The 24,749-nt window shown below is 45.4% G+C and overlaps 1 protein-coding gene across 1 annotated transcript in view; it reads right to left on the reverse strand.

Annotated features, from left to right (window-relative positions):
• The window catches only part of CngA (Cyclic nucleotide-gated ion channel subunit A), a 100,300-nt gene that overhangs the window by 13,364 nt on the left and 62,187 nt on the right, over nucleotides 1–24,749 (reverse strand). Inside the window, exon 4 of the mRNA XM_084601958.1 lies at nucleotides 447–713. Within this exon, the coding sequence (XP_084458084.1) occupies nucleotides 447–623 (177 nt within the window). The 5' untranslated portion in view covers nucleotides 624–713. The remainder of the gene's footprint in view (nucleotides 1–446; nucleotides 714–24,749) is intronic.

Consider the following 24,749-nt stretch of genomic DNA (forward strand, 5'->3'; position numbering starts at 1 on the left):
CATGGCATGGAATGCAAAATGAAATATATTTCATAGAAAATACGAAACGTGCGGAAAGAAATCACACTCCGGTTACCCGAAACTTCAGTACCATGTGCTGGTAATTCGGAAGAAAGAGCCGCCATGTCAGGGCGCCTAGAAGACATCTTAGCCATGTCTACTCTGCAGCGTGATCACTTGACCCGTCATAGCTTCAGCGTAGCAAACTGAGGAACGGGGAGAAGCAGAATAACCATGGACACGCATCTTCGTACATTAGGCAGACAAAGCACGCCCACGAGCAATCAGTAAAAAAACAAACAAAAAAGTGAGGGAGGGGGTAGAAGATTGCCTAATGGCTTATGATTGGTTAGCGTATCCATGGCGTATATACTTAGTATTCCAGCATGTGTTGCATGAATACAAGCGATCGTGTTACTGTGTTGGCGTAGTGTGAGGGCGCGCACCTGTTCGGACGTCCGTGGCGCCACCTGGCCATCGGAAGGCAGGCTCCGGTGCCGGGGCACCTGGAGCGTGGTGGTCGCAGGCACCCTGAGCTGCGGTGAGCCCAGGGTCTTGGCGGCCTGGCCCGCCGCCGTGGCTGCGGCAAGCACGGGCGCCGTGTCGGCAGCCGACTGGTCCATCAGCACCGTGCGAACATCGTCGGCCCCTTCCGCTCCCGAGCGCTGGCGGCTCGCCCACTAAAACCGGCGCTAGCAGATAGCTGAAACACGCTGTGAAACAAAGGAAGAGACGGCGGTCAAAGAACAACAGCAGGTTTTTCCTTCAATCCACAGTGTTCGTAGCGTCCACATGTGCGAACAAGTGTATGGTCATAATATGACCGTGCACTCAGCTGTTCACGACTTACCCCGAATCCACTCTCGTGGATTACATTGCGGTGCTAGTTATAGATTCTAAGAAACTTTGCTGGTGTCTGTCACGTTTGCGACAGAGAAACAAAAAGGTTAGCCTTATCAGAAAAAGAATCTTAGCAACTAACTATTCACGCAGCCCACTTACTGAGCAATCCATATGGTATCTGCAATATCGTTACTGCACCGTAATTTTTGCTACATGTGATACTAGAGTTCTGGACCAGATCCGGCGAACGAAGCGTTAACGTCGAACGTGCCACGTACTTCTAGCTAGGTAATTCTGCTTTTGCGCACAGCGAATAAAACCGAACTCGCGCTATTGGTTAATGCCTTCTGTACATATTCTGAATCAATTGGCTCTCGGGCTACCGTATATCTATTTTTTTAGGATAGTGGCATCACGCACAAAAAGAAAAAGGAGATAAACATTAAATGTCACTTAGAACTAATCAACCAACCAAATAATGAAGATTTGTTTCAGTCTTCATAATCGCGGATGAAAGAAATGTCGCCATTCCCAGGTGTGATTTTTTCCGCTATTCCAATATGTTCCGTCTATTAGGTCCGTTTTCCTTTTTGGTGACTGTCCTTAAGCTCGGCTAGTAAATTAGTACAAAGGTTTCAGAACATTCCATATTTTCTGTCGATGACAAACTTCTATCGCAGCCTCCGCAAGTCTGTGAAGGCAAGGCATTCAATAATTAGCTGGTGTTACGTATATTGTTAGACAAGGTTTGTTGCCCTTTTAATAACTTGTCAGTCCCAGTTCCAGCGGTAACAATTTAATATGTTTCTTACCTTTGTGCCATGGCTTTTGGTAACACACAGCTTATTTCACTTGACTATTCATAGATGATTGTTCGTTCTAAAAGGCAGCCCTGCTGTTCCTTCAAAACCTCAATCATGTCCCCGTTGTTCCATTCTACAATCAGAAATAGTTTTTGTATGTTTTATGAAGGGCGCGAAATATGAAAGAGCTGTCTGCAGTGTACTGTGCAGGATAATAAAAGCCTTTTTTTTTTTCTTTACCGAAAAAAAAAAAAACACGCCATCTCTTTCACCTATTTACAGTCGGATATGATTCAACAATGCGGCAGGGAATGTTCTTCAACGGAGGCCCCTCAGGCAAAGGCGACTACCGGTTTTCATGAGGACCCGGTCAATCCGTTGGATTGAAATCACAGCTGATATGGCACGCGCTGCGATTAACCACTACGCCGTAAAAATTGCTCGACGCCACTAGCTCCTTTCAGGTGTATATTCCCATGTGTGTATATTCCAATATTTCATATCCATGAAATTATTGACGTACTCTCATATGACTATTTTTCCTGTTATATCATTTCTGTGCTTTTGTTTTCTCCATTCACTGTGAAGAATTCCCATGGTCTGTTTTCTATTCATTGTAAATGTCTTTTTTTTTTTACTTTATTGATTGTAGTTCAATCATGTATTTATCATTTGCTTCATTGATATATTGTGAATTCGTAGCTGTTGCTGTGCTCAAGTATTGGGGATGGGAGCCTAGTCAAGCTGCATGACTGCAGCTTTTTCTCCTATCTCCTCATGTATGTACTGGTAATACATAAAAATAAATCCTGAAAATAAATCTATTCTATTCTATGTATTCTCGTGCACTAGGTATGCATTAAAAACGGTCGCAACGTGCCTGATAAACCATGCATCGCCTTTACTTCAAGTCAGTGACCTGAATCAATGGAAGGTCCGTGCTACGCGACTTAGTTTCGGTTTACAGATAAGCGGGATCAACAAGACTGTATTACGCGAACACGCACAGATATCGGCGGCGCCTAGAATAGCGCGTGTATTTACACATTGTCGTATATGGGCACTGCATATGCACAGCCATGTTATGAGAAAGCATGCATATCGTTCTTTTCATACCCATGCTCGCACCAATTACAGAGGCAAACAAAACTATACATGCGTTTGTAGTAGCATTATGTGCTATAAATATACTTTTATATCTTTAGTGTATAGAGCCGACGTTACTGCTTGTGTGTAAGCGGCAATATAGAGATATGATGATAGTGCAAATTTGCAGCTTGAGCATTAAATCCCCTTCAAAGACGCCTTATATTCCAACTTTTTAGCAGCGTTAAGGGATGGAGGGAAATCGCTATAAAGACAGATCTCACTCGGATGAAAAATACCAGGAGAGTTGCCTTCAGCAGCAACAGCAACAACAACAACAACAACAACAAAACACGTTTGAGCAGCGCGCAGGCTATAGCAGAGGTTGATCTGATGCGCCTTTGCCACTGGGCTCTCTGTCAAAACCCAAACGCCCGCAAAACAGCAGATGTTCTTGTGCGCAGGTTCTGGTCCATCAAAATCGCTTATGAGGTAAAAGCTGTGGCCCTCCGGGTGAGTGCCTAGAGCATAAATCCACATGTCTGCATAACCGCAATGACTTTAAGGCGAAAGAGCGATATTTTACATTACGAGAGACGTCCACGAAGTTTAGGCCCGTGACATGGCCATGAATATTCAACATTAAGTGGCCGTGTCACGCAATATCAATGATGTCGTAACCTCATGACACAGACACATCCGAAATCGATGGGATCACCCCTTCAGACGACCCAATGCACGTAGTTTGTGTGTGTACGCAGGCAGACCTCTGCGGTGAATTTATTTTCTTCAATTTTTATCGCAGTTTGGACATAACCGTTTGTCTTACAGCATTCCAAGTGGTCCCATACGACTTTTCGTTGCAGAGGGCGTAAACCTGCTAGTCGCGTTAGAGGCTAGCTCATGACAGGGATTCGAAGCGAATAAACATACGCCTCCAAATGTATCGCTGCGTGAAGCATGCTGCGTGAAGCATGGCACTCTGCGCCGAGTGCGCGAACAAACACGCACTGAACACAATATCAGCAGAAATAATTTCAGTGTTTAAAGGCCTTCGCAATCATACACGTAGGCAGTCTTAAATGCCTCTACTTTTTTCCTTTCTTTATATGTTTGCCGTTGAAAACGTCAGGATATGAGTAGAGGCATGCCAAAACAATATTACGATACTAAGAGCTTCGTATGTCGTCGTTACTACGCCATGAATAATTAAAAAGACGTTTTTTTTCTTAATTATCTTTGAAAATAAAGTTTATGTGATGGATATTACAACAGCAATAACAGCTGTCCGTTCTCACCGATCTTCGTTTGTACGTGTTTGGCTTGACGCACCTAATGAACGTATGTAGCTTCTAGCTGTTTCTGCTCTGTGATTTGCGTACTTTAAAAAAAAAATAGGAGAGGGGCTTTTGATCCTCTTGGTCAGACCAATATTTATTTCATTCACTTGTTGAATGAAAAATAAAATACTAGTACATCTTAAGGCACTTATAAACGTATACACATATAGGATTACAATTCACAATGCCTGCAATTAATGCTTACTATTTACAGGCCAAGACGTACACTTCGTCTCACAAGATGTTTGCAGCACTGCGAAAGGCAGTGGCATCCCGGTCCAATCAGGATCACGTGCACTACAATAGGCAATTGTGATCCTACGCGCCTCTCGCCCCCACAAATTCGCGGGGTGATAAGAGGAGCACAATTCTCTATTATAGTGCGCAGGGGCGAGAGGCACTTAGGAGCACAATTACAAGAGCTCCTCTGCCTTTCGCAGTGCGGCAGGTATTTTGTGAGACGAAGTATAGACCCTGTATATTCATGCATTAAAGAAACATGCCGATGGTAGCTCCGCTGCAAAACGCATAAATGAAAGCAGTTATGGCATGTAAACGTGTTCCACTGCGCAGTGTGATTCTTAATTGATAATTAGCAGCTAATAAGCGTATATTACGCATGCCCTAATCTTTGTCAGCCACAAAGCATGGCGTTATTATACTACGCTACCAACGAATCCCACGAATAAAGGCATCCTGCTAAGTCCTGCGGGCAAGCTCTGACATTAGCGTCAGGCTGATCTACTTGGTAATTACCGTCTGATGGCTTAATTCGGCTGAGAACAAAAAATAGTTAACACACGCCTAAGTAAAACCTTCCTTTAGCCGTATCATGATTGATGCAGTCATTCACTATAGTGTTTATCCGCTGCAAATGAGCCGGCGCAGGGTAATTTCGCTCGGCGTTCATTAAGTAAACGCATTCGTCGCATCGTGCTCGACGCAACAGCATTGCGAAACAGAATGCAGTGTGCTATAAATGTTTGACAAATAGTTTAACAGGCAACCTAAAGTATGTTGTGACCAATAATAATTCCATTAAGAAAATCAACGTGTGTTCGAAATGTGCAGATGGGCTGCCGAGAAACCCATTTAAACATAGAGAGCTCCTCCACATCTTCAGCGTCCATTTACTTGGATATTATTTGAGCATCTTCAAACGAAAGTAACTGCTCTCGAAAAGTTATTGCAGTTTAGTGAATGCTTATTCGTTAACGCTTTGAAAGGTTATTTCAATTTATTAATACCTTTTTTTCATCTCGTTATGCATCGTACCTGTGAGTAACTTAAGGCTCACTACTTTGCGCTAGGTGGGAAAAGACTGCTAGCAACACACCAATCACGATGTTTTGTGGTGAAGACACTTCAAGTACTGTAAGCAAACCATAAGCCCTCAGACCAGGTATCAATAAATGACTAACTAGAAGCCTTTTTCACTGAGGAAAACGCTGTTCTAGGTAAAAATAAATGGTGCCGTTTTAGCTTACACAGAATGAGTGGGACCTGAGAAAGCTTCTCGCAAAGATAGAAGTCGAAGCAGACGACGACGTGCAACGAATGAACAAAAACAATTGTGTTGTGGTTTGCATGTGGGGCAATCGTCTACGCCGATGGCTACGACATTCTATGATCGCTTCCCATGAAGGATTCCTGGGGTGAGTTGGAGGAAGTACCTTTTAGTTCTCCCATAGATACGCCCAAGCTCACACGGCGAATATATGCAAAAGTTTCAATCCAATGCCCGCACTCCATAACCTTGGCCACAAGTTTCAATGTCTTTCAATATTCTGCTTTTGTTTAAACAAAAGTCAAACAACAGCATCCGCCAACACAGAGCACCTCCCAGAGAGAAATTCCGCGTAGGTCAATAGAGACCAAATTTCTTGTTATTGATTTTCTTCGTGACGGTACGTAAGACATCATCATCATCATCAGCCTGATTATACCCACTGTAGGGCGAAGGCCTCTCCCATATTCCTCCAATTAACCCGGTCCTGTGCTCGCTGCATCCACTTGACCCCTGCGAACTTCTTAACCTCATCTGCCCACCCAACTTTCTGCCGGCCCCTGTTACGCTTTCCTTCCCTTGAAATCCAGTTTGTTACCCTAAGCGACCATCGGTTATTCTTTCTTCGCGCTACATGTCCTGCCCATGCCCATTTATTCGTCTTGATTTCACCTAGAATGTCAGTGACTTGAGTTATTTCTCTGACCCACTCTGCACGTTTCCTATCTTTTAACGTTATCCCTACCATTATTCTTTCCATAGCCCTCTGCGTTGTGCTCAACTTAAGTAGAACCTTCTTTGTTAGCCTGCATGTTTCATCCCCATAGGTGAGTACAGGTAAGATGCAACTGTTGTATACCTTCCTCCTGAGCGATACCGGTAACTGCTAGTTATAAGATGTCATAAGACATCAGTATAAACGAATTACCACGTGGCATTCTCGTGCACGACTGCTAATTATAACTGGCATTTTTTTACCAAGTGCTTTTAGTGCTGATTCCTGCAGCCTGATGGTGGTTGTTTCAACAGTATAATGGTGGCTGCTCAGTATAATATATATTGTTACGAAGGGGTAAGACGTCGGAGCGCTGAACTACAAGACGATAGCGTAGGGAGCTCAGCTGGTCAACGGCAGCGCGTCCGGCACGAGAGTCCCTTTTTCAACGTCTTTCTCCTTCACCTGTCTTCTAAACTTCATCTTCTTCCGTGCTGTTACATTTTCCCCCTTTGCAGACGAAGCCCCCCGGGCGAGGTAGTTATTCGTTTCCACGAGAGTGACACGGCTTCATCCGGGCGACATGGGCAACTTCAGTTCTGACTGAACGACGACCACTTGCTGTCATACGTGCTATTTGGTAGTTCACTTCACTGACGCGTTCAAGCACAACGTAAGGGCCAGCGTAATGCGCCAACATTTTCTGCGCTAAACCACGCTTTCGGAGAGGTCGCCAAAGCCACACTAAATCTCCAGGGGCGTAAGACACATGGTTATGCCGGCTGTCGTATCGAGCTTTTGAACGCTCTTGAGAAGCGAGAATTCGCAAACGGGCGAGACGGCGAGCTTCTTCGGCTCGACAAAGAGTTTCCGCAATGCACGGTTCATCATGGACGGAGTAAGGAAGAATGGTATCTAGACAATACCGAGGAGGACGGGCATATAGCAGGAAGAACGGGCTATAGCCAGTAGTCTCATGGGTTGCGGTGTTGAATGCAAACGTTATAAATGGCAGTATAGTATCCCAATTCTTGTGGTCAGATGCGATGTACATAGATAGCATGTTTGTGAGTGTGCGGTTTGTGCGCTCCGTCAAGCCGTTGGTTTGAGGGTGATATGGTGTGGAATGCCTAAAATGCGACGCACACAAACGAAGAAGCTCTTCCACAACATCTGCCATAAACTGGCGACCTCGGTCACTGATGATCACTCGCGGAGGTCCATGGCGGAGGATCACAGAACGGAGCAAGAACAGGGACACGTGGTGAGCGGTGGCTGAAGGAAGAGCTGCCGTTTCGCAGTAGCGGGTGAGGTAGTCGGCACAAACCACGATCCAACGATTTCCGTCGGATGACTTCGGGAAGGGACCCATAAGGTCGATTCCGATTTTCTCAAATGCGCCACGTGGTGGAGTCACAGGATGCAGCAGCCCCTGTGGCGTGGACGTAGGGCGTTTGTGTCGTTGGCACTCAGTGCAGCTCGCCACATATCGCTCAGTTGTCTGGCGCATCTTTGGCCAATAAAACCGGTCGCGGGCACGATGGAGCGTTCTTGCAGAGCCCAGGTGACCGGAAGTGGGGTCGTCGTGCATGGCGCGTAAGATGCACGAGCGGTAGCTCTCGGGAACCACAAGCAGAAAATTCGTACCGGTGCTTGAGTAAGCCTTTTTGTACAAAAGGCCATCACGGAGACAAAATGGGCTGGAAGCAGTGGAATCCCGCGCCTCCGCAAGCAGGGGCTCGAGGCTTATGTCGGTCTCTTGCGCAGTCCGCAGAGCCGAGGCGTCGGGAAACTCGGGCACGACGGAGGCGATGTAGTGATCGAAATCACCAGAGTCACATTCGGTCGTAGGAAGAGGAAGGCGTGAAAGGCAGTCTGCATCGGCGTGTTTGCGGCCACTCTTGTACGAAACAGTGAAGTCGTACTCTTGCAGACGAAGGGCCCACCGTGCCAGACGACCAGATGGATCACGAAGGTTGACAAGCCAACACAGGGCATGATGGTCCGTCACAACCGTGAAATGGCGTCCATACAGGTAGCACCGAAACCGCTGAACAGCGAAAACTACAGCGAGACACTCCTGCTCCGTAACAGTGTAGTTGCGCTCAGGTTTGCTGAGGGAACGGCTTGCATACGCAATTACATGCTCGCCTGTTGTCGAACGTTGCACAAGCACAGCGCCAACACCAATCCCACTTGCATCAGTGTGGACTTCAGTCGGAGCGGAGGGGTTGAAGTGCCGTAGTATGGGATGTGACGTTAGCAGAAACTTTAGTTGGCGGAAAGACGCGTCGCAATCTGAGGTCCAGTCGAAAGGGACGTCCTTTTGTAGAAGGGATGTCAGAGGGTAGGCGACGTCGGCAAACCTTGGAATGAATCGTCGAAAGTAGGAACACAGGCCCAGAAAACTGCGGAGCTCCTTTTGAGTCTGTGGTCGTTGGAATGCTGCAACTGCTGCAGTCTTCTGTGGATCTGGCCGAACTCCATCGCGGTCGACGAGATGCCCGAGTACCAGCGCTTGACGTTCACCAAAACGGCACTTTTTAGAATTCAGGACAAGGCCAGCCTTCTGTAGGCAATCTAACACAACAGCGAGTCGCGTGTTATGTTCAGTAAAAGTCCGGCCAAAAATAACAACATCGTCTAAATAGCACATGCAGATTTCCCACTTGAGGCCACGAAGTATTGTGTCCATAAATCTTTCAAATGTGGCCGGCGCATTACATAGGCCGAAGGGCATCACGTTAAATTCAAATAGGCCGTCCGGGGTAACAAATGCAGTTTTTTCCTTGTCAGCAGGATCCATCGGAATCTGCCAATAACCCGATCGCAAATCAACTGATGAGAAATAAGACGCGGAAAAAAGGCAATCTATGGCATCGTCGATGCGTGGTAGAGGATACACATCCTTTTTAGTGATGGCGTTGAGGCGACGATAGTCAATGCAGAACCTCCATGTTCCGTCTTTTTTCTTCACCAATATCACGGGAGCAGCCCAAGGACTGGAGGATTCCTGTATTACGCCCCTGTTCAACATGTCTTGGACTTGCTCGGTGATGATCTTACGCTCTGATGGTGACACGCGGTACGGCTTTTGACGGATCGGATGGGCAGATCCCGTGTCAATCCTGTGGCGTGCGCGCGACAGCGGAAAACGTTGCGAGCCGTTGGACTGCGTGAAATCAAAGACGGATAGGTGCTGGGACAAAAGGTTCTTCAATATCTGTCGTTGTGAGGTGTTCAACGATGCGCTGATCATCGGAAGAAGCTCTTCGTCAGCAGGTGAGTTAGTAGCGGGGTTGTCTAGGGAAGGAGTAACGACAGCTACACAATTCGGGAGAGTTGCGCTACATGAAGCTAGTTTGGAACCCGCTGGAAAAACAACTGGTTCCGATGAGCAATTTATAGTCCACAGTCCGGTACGGCCCTCTTTCACGCGAACCAAACAATGCGGCACTAACGCATTTTTCTTTACGCACTGTAAATTAAGAGGCGCCACAGTAGCCTCAAAAGAGTCGTTAATAGCACGGGAGCAGGACACCTGGACACACACTGCTGAATGTGGCGGTATGACGACTTCATCACACACACACAAAACGTCTTCATAATTTGATGTCTCTTCCAAAAGTTCACGAGGAAGAGAACCACTAACACTTAGCTCTCCCGTTCGACAGTCAACTGTAGCGCCGCACATACGCAGGAAGTCAATTCCCAAGATTACGTCATGTGTAGATCGGGGCAGTACTGCAAACTCCGCCGGAAACACTGTGCCCCCCAAGGAAACTTTAACGCTGCATACCCCAACCGGATACAATAACTCTCCACTTACTCCATAAAAATTTGAAGTTTTGTCCCAAACAAACATAACTTTGTTCTTCAAAAGGTTCTTAAAATTTAAACTCATTACTGAAACTGTAGCACCAGTGTCTACCAACGCCATCGTTGGCAAACCATCAACAATCACATTGACCTTGTTCTTTAACATGAACACAGATGGAGGAATAATAGGTAGCAGCGCACATTGTCCAGCGACCTCACCTCCATTGGCCGCGCTGGCTAGTTTTCCTGCGTTGGTGGTGGAGATCGGCGCCGTGGAGACGGGGAGCGGCGCACACGAAATGACGGAGGTGGTGTCACACTACGGTCAGACGCTGGCGAATGGCTGCGGTGCCCTTCGTTTTGAAAACGGCCCCTCCGGGAAGGATGCTCTGGCCGATAGTTGTCGATGTAGGGCTGGACGATGCGTCGGTTCGGTGCCGTCGGGGGATTCCGAAACGATGTGCGCCGATTACAGTAGCGGGAAATGTGACCCGCGGCACCACACCGGTAGCACACCGGAAGAGGTCGCTGAAAAAGTGGCGTGTCAGCTGGTTCCTGCATGGTAGGCCGCGACGAATATCCGGATGGTGGTTCCGGAACGATGTAGTTGTCCGGCGGTCGGCGCGATGTACGACTGGAGTAAGAGCGAGGATCTGTACGCTGATGGCAAGAGAATTGTTGGAAATTCTCTTCAGGCCTTGGTCGCGGAGTGTATAAGTCTTCGCGGCAGACAAAGTCGGTGACATTCGCGGACATCGGCGGGCACGCACCCCCACAAGTTGGACGAGCATATACGTCCCCTCCGAAGCCATTGGGCCGGACAAGCTGCTCACGTCGTGACATCTCATCTCGAACAATCTCACGGATGGCGCACAGGAGGCTTTGAGATGGCGATTCTTCAATGCTAGCCACTGTAGTCACATTTGCGAGCCGTCCAAATTTCGGTGTAATGCGGCGAGTCTTTAGGGCCTCGAATGTTCGGCAGTGCCGGATAACGTCAGAGACCGAACTCAAGTTTTCCTTGGCAATTAGGAAGTGGTAGACATCTTCCGCAATGCCCTTGAGCAGATGGCCTACCTTATCATCTTCAGTCATCCTGCTGTCGACGGTCTTGCACAACTTGAGTATGGCCTCTATGTAGGTGGTGCAGGTTTCTCCGGCTGCCTGGGCCCTCTGAGCAAGTGTCTGCTCTGCCTGTTTCTTCTTTGCAGCTAGGTCACCGAAACATTCCTTGATGGCTTCGACAAAGCTTTCCCAAGTTGTCAGGGAGTCCTCGTGGTTCTCATACCACATCAAGGCGGTTTGCGTCAAAAAAAAGACTACATTGGCTAGTTTAGCCACTGAATCCCAGCGGTTATAGCGGCTCACACGTTCATAATGAGTGAGCCAGTCATCAACATCTTCCCCTGCTTGGCCGGCAAAGGAACGAGGCTCGCGAAATGGTAGCGTCGCATTCGTGGTGGTCGGCGGCGCATCGCGAGACGAGGGTAGAGGGTCCCGTGTTGATGTTCGGGGCTGCTCGGTTGTCTGCTGCATTCTTGTTGAAAAGGGTGGGAGACCAGCGAGGCGACGGCTCCGACGAAGCTCCAGCGATTGAGGATGCGTCTTGAGGGTAGTCGTACCCCGCACCTCCACCAATTTGTTACGAAGGGGTAAGACGTCGGAGCGCTGAACTACAAGACGATAGCGTAGGGAGCTCAGCTGGTCAACGGCAGCGCGTCCGGCACGAGAGTCCCTTTTTCAACGTCTTTCTCCTTCACCTGTCTTCTAAACTTCATCTTCTTCCGTGCTGTTACAATATCATGCTTAAAAGTGACGATATTTTTGCTACTTCTTCTCGTTTTGAATGAACTAGAAATAATTTTCAAAAAAAAAAAAATCGAAGCATCACGTAACTTGCATCGAACCTTGATATCATAGCTAATGTTCGGGTTTCGTAACAGAATCGACAAGAAAGAAATGGAGTTATAGAATCCCCCCTAGTGGGCATGTGGCATGAGCTAAGGAACAACAACAAAAACAATTATCGCGCGCAGGTGGATTCCCAAGTTAATGGTCGCAGTAAAGTGCGGAAATGCTCGAAGTTAAGCAGAGGTGTCTACCCGTTTTAATATAAAGCTAGTCCGAAACCCTCACCATAATGTGATGCTTGCAAGAAAGGCAGTTTTCTTTTTTTCAGTTTCCTGACAAATCTTCTGGTTGGTGCAGTCGAAACAGCATCGTGAATTAGACGGCCTTGAAACGGACTAGAGATGCTAATTTGTTTCTAAGTGAGCCTTAACTCTCTTGATCAGAAGAAGCACGTACGTATGTATACCTTCGACATGGCTTGACAGGCGGCGTTTAAGTACAATCCCTTTCGTCCCTAGTGGCAATGCGTCATGCTGGTCCGCTATTAGAGTAGTTTCAACCTTGCCGTACAATGTGACGTGTGGTCTGTTAACAAGAAGACGTCTGCTAAAGGAAAAAGCAAAATATGTAAAATACAGCGCACTTGATCAAATCTCATCAAATGCCATCGTTCTAATGACGTCAAACAATAATGCATTATAACTACCCTAACTAAGCTGCAACATGCCAGCAGCACATTCCTATCCCAACATAAGTTACGTTTTTGTCGTCGAAGTTCTCTTAGCCATTCTTCATCTGTTAGTCGTTCTCCGCCTCAGTGCACCACAACAAATTAAGGCAGTAAAAATGGAAAGTAGATTAGAATGAAAAAGTCGATCCTGACCACGCATCTCTTTATATAAAGAACATAGGCTGAAGGCAGCTGAAGCTTTGTTTTCCTAGTTCTGGTTGCAACTTATATATTCTGGCTGATGCAACTTTGGAAAACGCTGCCTGCATGCAATTTAAAAAAGCGGATTTTCTTATTCCTCTCAGGTTTCTTCCGCAATATTATTGAAAAACTGAAAAAAAAAAACTAAGCCCTTCACTCGCTATGGACCGAAAGGCAGGCGTTTTGTTTTGCTTAAAGAAGTATCGACTTCCGGACCAGCATTATGACCCCCCCCCCCCTCCTCCTCCGAAAGTGATTTGCCACCCACGGACTGGAATGTTTAATTAGGAAAGACGTTAATTAATGAGTCTTTTTTGCATCACCAGTCAGGCCCCGCTGTGTACACTTTTCACGCACGCAGCGTGCAATAATGAACAGGGTAGAAACGAGAACGGCAAAAGTCAGTCGGCACGTCTGCGCACAGTTAGTGGATTTTGTTGAAGCCTCTGTGTATATCAAATAATTTTTACCTCGCTTTCGCTTTTCCAGCATCAGCCGACATAATATGTTCACGTGACATAACTTTATGCCCCAAATCGCCAAGGACCAGTAGTGTATTAATAATTTTTAATTAACTCCAGAATCACTCTAAACCAACCTCGATTCCTCAGCGCGGTATAGTGAAAGCGACCAAGACATACGGGCCCTTACTGTTTTACCACGGGTACCACGAGCTAGGCACGTTGGATGCAGCTTATGATTACGGCTTGTAGACATTTGGCTTAAATAGCTGTTACGTGCGCCATTTAGGCCGATAATTAAATAAAGATTAGAACGCTTTAATATTGATATCTTTATTTCAGGTTTTATTTAAGACTGTATATAAAAATAGCAATGAAGAATAAGAATATTACAATAATACAATATTCAGGACACATTTTAAGGTTATTCATGAGACATTTTAGCTAGAAAACCCGTTTGAACGTACTGTTCTCTATAGCTTCTCTTGATATTCACCAGCAGTACCAAAACGTGAGATATTGTTACGCGATGAGGTGGACGTTACCCCAACCCTTGATGCTTCCCTAACCCGAAGCGTTGCCCTTGCTCATACCGTCGTCACACTCACCGCTAACCAAACATGCCTCCCTGTTTTGAACTTTGCGTCGCAAATCCAGCCCCTTCAGCAAGGCATCTCGCTCGCCACTCTGTGCCCTGTGAATGAATGTGATATCTCCGTTGTGGTCACCAGTTTAACGCCCTCCTCTGACTGCTCTTTATCTGAAGTTTCCAGTCTCCAAGACTATGCCAAGATGATCAATCCGGACCTTTCTCCTCCACAAGCTCATGCACTCTGTCGTCTGCTGGCCTAGCTTCTCCAACCTATTGACGTGCGCCTGGAACCATTTTGTCGTGTTCGGCTTGACCTTCTTGGCCCCTTCCTGATTTCACGGTCAGGTCACAAATGGATCGCAGTGGCAACCAATTATGCAACACGTTATGCCATCACAGGAGCTTTACCCACGAGCTGCGCTACGAATGTCGCTGACTTTCTTCTACACAGCGTCATTACCCATCACGGCGCTCCTCGTCAATTAATCACCGACCGCGGCCGTTACTTTTTGTCCCGAGTTGTTGAAGACATCCTGCGCTCATGTTCTACGAAGCATAAGCTCGGGACCGCGTACCATCCCCAAACCAACGGCCTTACCGAGCGCTTCAACCGCACACTTACGGACATGTTATCCATGTATGTATCACCTGATCAACAAGACTGGGACCTCGCTCTTCCATATGTGACCTTTGCTTACAATTCTTCCAAGCACGACACGTCTGGTTATTCACCCTTCTTCCTGCTCTTTGGCAGGCACCCCGCTTTACCTTTGGACACGCTAATTCCTCCTGCTGGCCGCCCCATAACTACCTACGCAAGTGAAGCCGTTGCGCAAGCCACTGAAGCGCGCTAAGTAGCCCGTAGCCGGCTCCTCGCCTCTCAGTATAGTGAACTAGAATACTTTCTAGTGGCGCGAACGGAAGGAAAATGGGCGCCTCTTGCACGCCGGACGCCACCGACCGCCGCTGGTGGCGCTGCAGTTACGTTTACTAGGACCGTGTGCGCGTCCGCAAAGGGAAGTCAAGGCTTGGCGCGCCGTGCTGTCTGCACATTCTTGCGATTTTGCCCTCGAACTTTCAGTTCTGCCTTCCATCACAGCAACTAAGACATCTCAGCCCTTCAAAAGCACCATGCGATGTTCGAAATGGCCAGGAAAAAGACCAACTCGCACCGTTTTGCTCCGAGATGCCGAAACGCGGCTATCCGGATGCTCCAGTTACCTTTGTTTGCTGCTCCGAGGGACAATAAACATCGCACAAAGTGGAAACGATGCTTGTGAAGGCAGGAAAAGCCTCTCACAGAATCATTGGCAGTGTGTGAGCATCATTTCAAGCCGCATCTCATCCTGCTGCGTGACTACGCACATATATGATCAACGGCAGAAGTGAGGATATACCGCGTGAAAAGCCATCACTGGCCCCTGATGCGGTGACTATACACTCTTGCCGGGTTGTCCGGCATATATACCGTCAAACCCGTGAAGCCAAGGCTGGATGTGGGCAATATTGATTTTGCAGAGAGTTGTGCTCAGTGCAGATTCTTGCTATTAAGCCTGTGGCACCAAACGATAGCCGACATATTTTATACCGCGTGTCCAAGTTAACTTCAGCCAAGGGTTAAAAATAAACCATTTAAGATAGGCCAGAGAAACCACTTGCTGACAGCCACCTGGCGCACCAGGTCTGAAGAAAAGGAAGACTTCGGGGGAAGAAAGCTTCGACTGTTTGCGTGATCTCGAATACTACCACTGGCTCAATAAAGCAGACAGCTCAGATTAAATTAAATTAAATTCCGCGTAGTCAAGGTATATCCTTGGATCTCTAGCTGGCATATTTATTTAATTATTTAATCATCCTTCATATCATACCCTACTGATGCCGTAAGGCAATAAATATCGATAAAAAAACGGTGCAGGCAATTTTTCAATTTGCAATTCTAATTTACTAAGTATTGCGTTCAAATAAATGTGATTTGCAAAGTTGGGGAGGACCTTCTGAAACCCCCATTTCATTTATTCCCGATAAAGAAAACCTCACTTGCATAGTTTTTCCCACCTCTATAGAAAGTCCGCGAAATAAAAAAAAAAAATCACGGGACTGACGCATTCATGCGCTACGATCGATATTGTTGTGCTCCCAACCGTGCATGGTTTGAGTGACAGAAATTAGCTGCGGCCGTGACTCAACAGCCCAGTCTCAGCGCTATACAGGCTGATAATTTTTGTATTTCGCGGGCTTTCTTTAGAGCTTGGAAAAACGATGAGGCTTTCTTTATCGGAAATAAATGGAATGGAGGTTTTAGAAGGCGCTCTCATATTCTGTAAACACAGCTATTGTCTAAAGGCAACAGTTAGTCAATTAAAAAAATAATTACTAATTACTTAACTTCAAAATAAAACATTGCCTGGGGTGAGCCAGTTGGCTGGCAGCTGTATACAATTGTGGTCTCTCTATCCTACCTCAAATCCTACCTCAGACTAACTGTGAGGAAGGCTTTAATCTTTTTCTGAAAAGAAAAAGATGTCACATGTATTAAACTTGGCTAATTTTACTAATTTTAAGGACAACAGAGGCCTTTTGTACCCTTCAAGAGATACCAGTTTGTGGCTGACCTTGAGAATGTGTTTACAACCTGCTTCAGTCTAAATTGAAGCAGACAGCTTGTACACAGTATATGCTACTGGCCAAGCAAACCTGCTAACTTGGGTGCTCTGACCACTGTCAAATTGGTGCAGCTGAAATCACTGCTTAAGTACCCGCATGCACTTTTTCACAAAATGCATTAACCAGCGCAATGTCAAGCTTCAAAGCACCTGAAGATGAGCAGATGGATGCTCTTAGGACTGTTTGTGTAGTCAATAATTTCACAAAACAACTCATTGTTAGGACTGTTTATGTAGTCAATAATTTCACAAAACAACTCATTGTTAGGACTGTTTATGTAGTCAATAATTTCACAAAACAACTCATTGTTGATGGCTTGTGTCCCATGCAAATAAAATAAAACAGCAGTGGAGAAGCCTTGTGAAGTACCTAAATAAAACTGCTCTGCCCTCCTCATGTATGTATTTTTGGCATATATGTTATGCATATGAGATGATGAAAGGATTTTAATTAGCACCTGGCTTACAGCGATGGTTTATAGTAGATATTGCTGCTGTGAACAGAGAATAATGGTAACACCACAGAATATCTCCGGAGAGCTCGTTTCAAAAAACGTTTTTTTTCTTTTTGTGACCACTATCTGTCAAAAAACAACATCCTGAAGTGAACAAAAGCGAATATCCACAGAATATCGTCGGATGGCTCGTTTAAAAAACGTAGTTTTTTTTTTTTTTCGTGACCACTTTCTGTCATTAAACAACATCCTGAAACTGCTCCTCACTTTTTCATTTGGTAAATTTCCTAATGCTACGCAGATCTCTCGCTAAAGTCAGTATTTCCTGGTTACCAGTGAATACCGAACAGCGCAGTTTACTATCCATCCTTATTTGGCTAAAGGAAAGTTACTGCGACGCGCGAGGCTGAACAGAGATATGTGAGAATCCGTGCATGCGCACAGTGCCTGGCCACTCTGCTACCAGTCTGCTGCTGACAGTTGAGTTTTCTCTTTAATAAAGCGGGCTCTGCGGGGCTCAGAAAGTTACATAAGTACAGAACTCATCCCGCATGAGCCGTAGCGGACGCCAGCGAAATAAGAGCGCTTTCGCACTAGTGCAGCCATGAAAAAAACAGTAATTTCGAATGAAAAGCCAAACTTCTGACATAGGTGGAGGTCTACATACATCAGCAAGGGAAAAATAAGCACTTATTACTATATATACGCGCAAAAGTATCGATACTATGTCGCACTATTGCAAGAAAGCATTGAAAAGTTGACTAGAAGATGTTGCAGTTGCGCCACCTGGCGGCGTCAATGAGAAACGGCGTGCCCCAGCGGCGTCGTTCGCGCCACTAGAAAGTATTCTAGTTCACTATACCTCTCAGACTTCTCAGAAGTCTTCCTACGATAGGCGACATCGCCACGTAACCTACGACCCTCGGTCCTTGGTTCTTTTATGGTCTCCTGCACGCCACATTGGCCTCTCCGAGAAACCTTTGTCCCCCTATAGTGGCCCTTATCGGGTGGTGCGCCAAGTAACTGACGTGACGTATGAACTTGCCCCTCTTGTGCCCGCGTCCTCCTCCTCTCGTCCCACTACTGACATTGTCCATGTTTCGCGCCTGAAGCCTTCTTTGCCAGATTAGCGCTGGGACGACGCTTACACAGCCGGGGGGTCATGTTACGCGATGAGGAAGACGAAGTGTTTCCTTATCTTGCCTCGCGGAAGGGACAAGGTGATGACAAGAAGTGGGACTGATTCCGTGTTGCTGCTTGCTGCTATGCCACTTGAGGCTGTTGTAAATACACTGTAAATACATCGAGTTTCCACGTAACAATATTATCTTCCTGGGACAGTGCGGTCAAACTAACTTGGGACGAAATGAATGCCTCGTACACAAATCATTTGCTCTAAGGCAGGTGGCACAACTCAGCAGCTAATAACTAGAGGAGAAACAATCGTCGACTCCTCCAAGAGGCACTACTAGGCTCCCAATCCTATCAAGCATTAAGGTACCCCGCAGTTCGGATTACTTTGCATCAGGGGTGGGCGCTGGCGAAGATGCCTAATGGAGTTTGCGTTCTGCACATCAGAACTGGAGACCCTATGTAGGCCTCCCAGGCGATGCGGTCCCTTATTCAATTCTCTACGATAAGCGATGCTTAGCGCAATCGTTTCCTCTTCACAAAAGGAATGTGTGGATCGGTTTTTTTACTAAGTAAGGAGGCGGACGTAGTGAACCCCCTGAAGCGGATAACCAAAACAGAAAACAAAAAAAAAAATATATTTTCTGTGGAACCTTAACAACACAACCTCGAAATCAAAGAAAAAAAACTTTATGAAGCTGTGTCTAACCATGTACCGCATGTCAGACGAGTCTCTTCCGTTGTCCGAGCTTAGACGATTTTTCCGAACTGAAGTACGGAGCTGTACGCCAGGGTGACAGCGTTCGGCACAACAGGGTGCGCTTTTGAGAACCAAGTCTTTTATATGTGCTTCATATAGATTTATGATAAGAGTGCTACGTTGCATACGCTATTATTTAAATGATATATTAAGAGACCCTATCGTAACCTTTATCGAATATATTTTGAACCATCTAGACAAGAAGAGGTCGCAATATATGTGAGGCAAAAAGGGCTCTTAAACATGGCTCATTATTGCGCAGTCCTTGGAACGGGCCTTCGTCTTTCTACCGGCTCCTTACCAGCTACGTTGCCTGTACAGCATAAGATTTTAAAACCCAAAATAAATAGCAGAATAATGTGAAACAGTCAGGCCTTAAACGAGAGTCCGTGAACGCTAGGCGTCGTTAAACGATGTTTGAACAAAAAATCGCCCATAAAGCTTGAGATCAGGAAAAAAAAAAAAAGCGCCGAGGATTCCATAAAAGTGGAGAAAGGTATGTACCTTTCCCCACAGAAAATGCACCGCAAATCGATTCATGTGTTTGCATTGCTAGTTTTCCGCACCGCTTCCGTTTTACAGCATGGTCGTAAAAGCCCAGCGCGCTTACCTGTCCCATAAACCAATAGCGATGCATTTTGTTGTTATCGTCACCAGGGGTGTATTGTCTAGACTTATATCACATAAGGGCAGTCTGTTGCTACGAAGAGCTTTCAATTAACTTCCCGCACCAAGAAATGGGACCAAGCTTGCTTTGTCGGTTTTGATTTGTTCTCGCTCTTCTACTTTCCTCGAATCTTGGAGAGCGTTGCAGCGTATTCGTGATCAATAGAGATTTTCTGCGTCATCCTTCTTGATTTCTTTTTTTATTTGTTGTAACGTGATGAAGAAGCTTTTCTTGTGTTTAGAGTAGACAATTTTGTGCCTTTAAAACTAAAGTTTTGACGACTCTGCAGAACAGAGAATATCAGAAGTTCATACAGCTGGACGTGTTTGTGTGTAGGTGTATATTCAGAAACAGACAGAAGCACAAAACGGGAACACGAATGTAGAAAGGAGAAAGGACGAGCGCTAACCTGCAGCAGCCTTGACTTTACGAAGAGCGCTTATATAGCGTCGTTTTATTCATGCGCCAAAGTACGGAGCGCCAAAATTCATGGGTTTACAATGAATCAAGAGAAAAAATTACATATGTTTGCTGGTATGCGTCAAGAAAAACAGTTTCACTGCGGCGAAGAGTCACTGACTTATCATAAACGCAGTTTTCTTCTGGTTTCTTGATGTAAAAGGCTTTTAGGAATTCACGCTCTGTTTTCTCCCTGCTCTCCAGTACCCTTTACAACTACAATAAAAGATGCCCGCAGGAGACACGATTCTTCCTTAAGCATGCTTGTCAGTGACCTTGAATGAATTCTTGCGCTCCTTAAGACGACGTTGAGTTTGCCCCATGTACACCTTCTCATATGTACTCGGGAACTTATGTACAACTTTTTTCTTGCAGGATACATGACAAATTTGGTGTTTTACAGCGCATTCTTACATCGTATTTCACTATTATGTGAGCACAATCCAGCAAACTTTCGCGCAGCAGAGAAGATCGCATCTGCTCCGTACTTACTTTCCTCTTTCCTTAGACTGTCGGAGATTCGGTGTATTTAAGGTACATCATATCTGGCCTTTACTCATGACTCACTTTTACTCCTGAACTGTCGAACATGGGTTACCAACTGAAATATATAGCCATTGTCTTAATATTCTACTGGAAATACTGTCCACGCGCAAAAAGAAAAAAAAAGAAAAACCTTCCTGCCGAATAATTCAAAGCATTTTAAGGATTTCAACAGGGAAAACAAATATCAATGTATTTTTTCAGCACTGACAAACTCCTGTTGCCATGCTATGCACGGAAACTCTACATTGCTGTTTCCAGGTTGAAGAAGGCAGCTTTCCCCACACCTCTCATATTAGCCGTGAGGCATTCCTTGCTGAAAAACTCGAAAGATAGCAATCTGAAGAACCATTCACAAGACGCAACGTAGCATTTCGGGCAGGAGGTCGCACCTTACGTGCACCGAAACTCTCACAAGTTTCCCACGTAGCCTGAAGAAAAAGAATTTACACGAGTTTTCTTTTACATGTTTCAAGGTACACGTTGGGTAAACTGAGAGTTATCTAAATTATGAGCGCCTTAGTGAGCACAAGAGTTTCATTAGCAAAAAAATGGTTTCCACTTTCCAGAACAGTGCGAAGTTTTCTCGAAGAATAATCGTTTCGCTAGCGGGCCCACATATCGATGTGTAATGTTTTACTGGAAAGCCGAAGTCAAAGAGAACATGCACTCGTTGAAGCCATTTACACAACGAAACAAGGAAAAGGCCGTATTAGTGATACGTCATGAGTTCTCCGCCCCAGTGTAAAGGTTTTAGTTAGCGCATATCTCCACACACGGGAATGTTTGCGGTCGGGATTTCGGTACACGGGTAAAGCAATATTATATAAGCCCAGTAGGCATGTCTCGCGGTACAAGCATCAAGGCTACAAATTACCCATTCAATGAACTTTCTTTTATTTGCGGAACAATTCTTTAGCGGTACTTTCTGCCGAATGAGAAGGTGGCGCTATGCGGGGGCTTAAAGGCCAGAGCAGCAAAAGCTGTGCTCTCAGTATACAACAAAAGAAATGACGCACGCTTTGAGCGCGTAAAAGAAATATGGAGAAATAACTATGCAGAAACGTCTAATTGGTCAATATTTTAAGGAGAAAGGCAAAACGCTCTTCTTAAACCTTTTGAATTGCGATCCTGCCGCAAAATTACCGTGCAAGAAATACTGGCCACTTTGCATACTCAATGCCTGATGACATCGACGGTACCGAAACCATGAAAGAACGCTAACATTATTTTAATTCATAAGAAAGTGGACGTTAAGGACTTAAAATTACAGATCAATCAGCTTACTATTATTTACGTACAATGTATTTACTGTGGTAATCACTAATAGATGCGGTGCAACTTTAGACTTCGATCAACCAAATGACCGAGCGAATTTTCGGAAAGGGCACTCTACTTTAATCATATCCATACTGTTAACCAGGTGATAAAAAATGCTCGGGATATAATTACCCTTATACATAGCAATTGTTAATTACGAAAAATTATTTGACGTCCAATTGATAATAAGCAGAAGACTGGGGTAATGTTCATAAGCCCCTGGAAGGAACAATAGGTAGCAAAGCACAGGAAATGGTATGTGTATGTGTCTACTTAGGAGAGGTAGTAACCGTAGATGCGGGCCATGAAAAGGAAATAACTAGGAGAATAAGATTAGGATGGAGCGCATTTGGCAAGTACCCGCTGGTTATGAATAGCAGCTTACCGGTATCGCTCGAGAGGAAAGCATATAATAATTGCATCTTACCTGTACTTACCTATGGGGCTGAAACGTGGAGGCTAATGAAATGAGTTGTAATTAAGTTGACAACGTAGAGATCTATAGAACGGAAAATGGTAGGCGTAGCGTTAAGGTATGGGAAGCGTGCAGAAGGGGAGCATAAAAATTACTCGAGTTGATTACGTATTAGTGTAAATCAAGAAGAAATGGGCTTGGGCAGATCAAGCATGTGTGGAGAGCGGATGACCGATGGTAGGTAAGGATAACAAATTGAATTCCAAGGAAAGGAAAGCTTAGTAGGGGCCGGCCGAAAGTTAGCGACCTTCGCCCTGCAATGGGTAAAGTCTGGCTGATGATGATGACATTTGCGGGTTGTCTACGAAAAAAATTCTGGAATGGTTATCGATCTATTAAATTCCACTTTCACAGTATGAAGCATCTGCGGATATATTGATTGTTATGGTGCGCTGTTACAATCTGAAAAAAAAAAAAAAAAAAATTACGTTCGCAAAATCTTTTAAAAATTGGATCACAATTTCGAGGGATGATATTAAGGGCACTATATTTAAAATGATGTTCATTCAAGCTTTACGTGTCGCGTATTTCACTATACATTCTTTTCGCATCATGTAGCTTACTTACCTGAAGTCGTTAACTGAAAGTATTTTGTTCCATTTACATCCTAAGGAGCCATTTTACCATCAGGCGATATCTTTGAATTTTCTTGCATATATTTCACTTGCGCTTTTGTTTGTCCTCATTTCCTTTAACGCACCAATACAAGTGGAATTTTAGTTCGACCTGTCAGTGAGAGCTCTATTATCTTGCCAATAAACAGAAGCAGCAGCTTTATTTCTCTTAAATTTCACCTTCGACCGAATACCGCTATAAGAAACGTCGCTATACGGTTAACTGAGCAATACGCTGTGCGACGAAGACAGTGCATCTAATTCAAAGGTGCTTTAACCGCCCGTAGCATAAATCACAGCACTGGGAGTAATTGGTACCTTGACGAGTAAGAAGCCACGACTCACTAATTGGCTGACCATACGCCTAGTCGCGTTTTCCAGAAAATAGCCCAACCAAGTGGTTGCTTGAGCTTTTTTCCTCATACGTCAGCTCTCACCTCTTACGATTTCCCACCACCCATTCTTAGCTTCCAGTCTTTTCATCATACATTTTTTTTCCTGGCCACTTTTGCACGTACTGTTTGTGTTCTCCTGTGTAGCACTCGTACTTTGCCTCACCAATACTGTGCAGTGATACGGATCTTATCCAGCCAAACTCGTGCGAAATCTGAAAAGTTGGGCGTGAATAAGAGTCAGTTGTAATTTTTAATGAGAACTGAGCTGTAGAAGGTGAATGAAAGGAGAATTGAACCAATTTAATGTTTTTGAATCCCTTTCACTTTTATTTGTGCGCTGTGTTGTTTTCAAAATGATGATTACAGTGCGTATGCCTAGTTAAGGGTGCATGGAATGAGGATGATGAAATTAATTATTTTTCCTAACATTTCCTTTCACTTTCTACAGCAGTTGTACCATGCGCTTAATTTCAACGCGATATAAAAACAAACACAGTTAACCATATTCGTTGACCAAACCGCGATGGCTCAGTTGTTAGGGTACTCGACTGCTGTACTCGAGGATGCGGGATCGAATCTCGGTCACGACGGCCGCTTTTTGATGGTGGCGAAAAGCAAGGCGACCCTGTGCTGTGCGATGTATGCGCGCGTTAAAGATTCCCAGGTTGTTGAAAATTCCGGAGCCCTTCACTACGGCTATGGGACTTTCAACCACATAAACCAAAGCAAATCATGATTCGAGGAATTAGGATAGGTGTCGACAACCTATGTATGCGCTGCATGCATCGATTTAGCGGGACGGAGTGGGCGTGTGACCGCGCACACCTGCGCTGTGTTTAATCTGCCGCGACTTCAGCTTGCCTGGCATAAGTGCGCTGCTACTGTACTCTCTGCCCGCAGCGCACGCAACCACTTTGTTTTCACTCCAGCTCTGCGCACTCCTGGCTTTTTCAGCTCGTGTCGGAACCAACACGAGCACGGAGAATGCTGTCCTGCGTGTCACGGAGGATTTCCTGTACACGCAAGGCTCGCGGCCTTTAGAGCTTTTTTTTTCTTTTTTTTTTTTAGAGCCACTGGCCTCCGCCAGGCCCCAATCTGCTCATGCCACTCGAAGCATGAACCTGTTACCTGAGTATATTCGCTTTCGCCACTACACTCTGAGCGCAATTTGTCTTTGTTGGTGTGTTTTTGGGGCACGCTCATGCCTATAAATGGTGCACGGAGTTTTCGCTTTGCCTCGTGTAACCTTCAGCACAGACAATTAGTGAGTTATACGTTCTGTTTTCTTTTTTTCTTTTTTTTTTTTTTCATTTGGCACG

Source organism: Amblyomma maculatum, chromosome 4, assembly GCF_055883805.1.
Source record: "Amblyomma maculatum isolate TAMU_Amacu chromosome 4, ASM5588380v1, whole genome shotgun sequence".
In the NCBI taxonomy this organism is placed as follows: Eukaryota; Metazoa; Arthropoda; class Arachnida; order Ixodida; family Ixodidae; genus Amblyomma; species Amblyomma maculatum.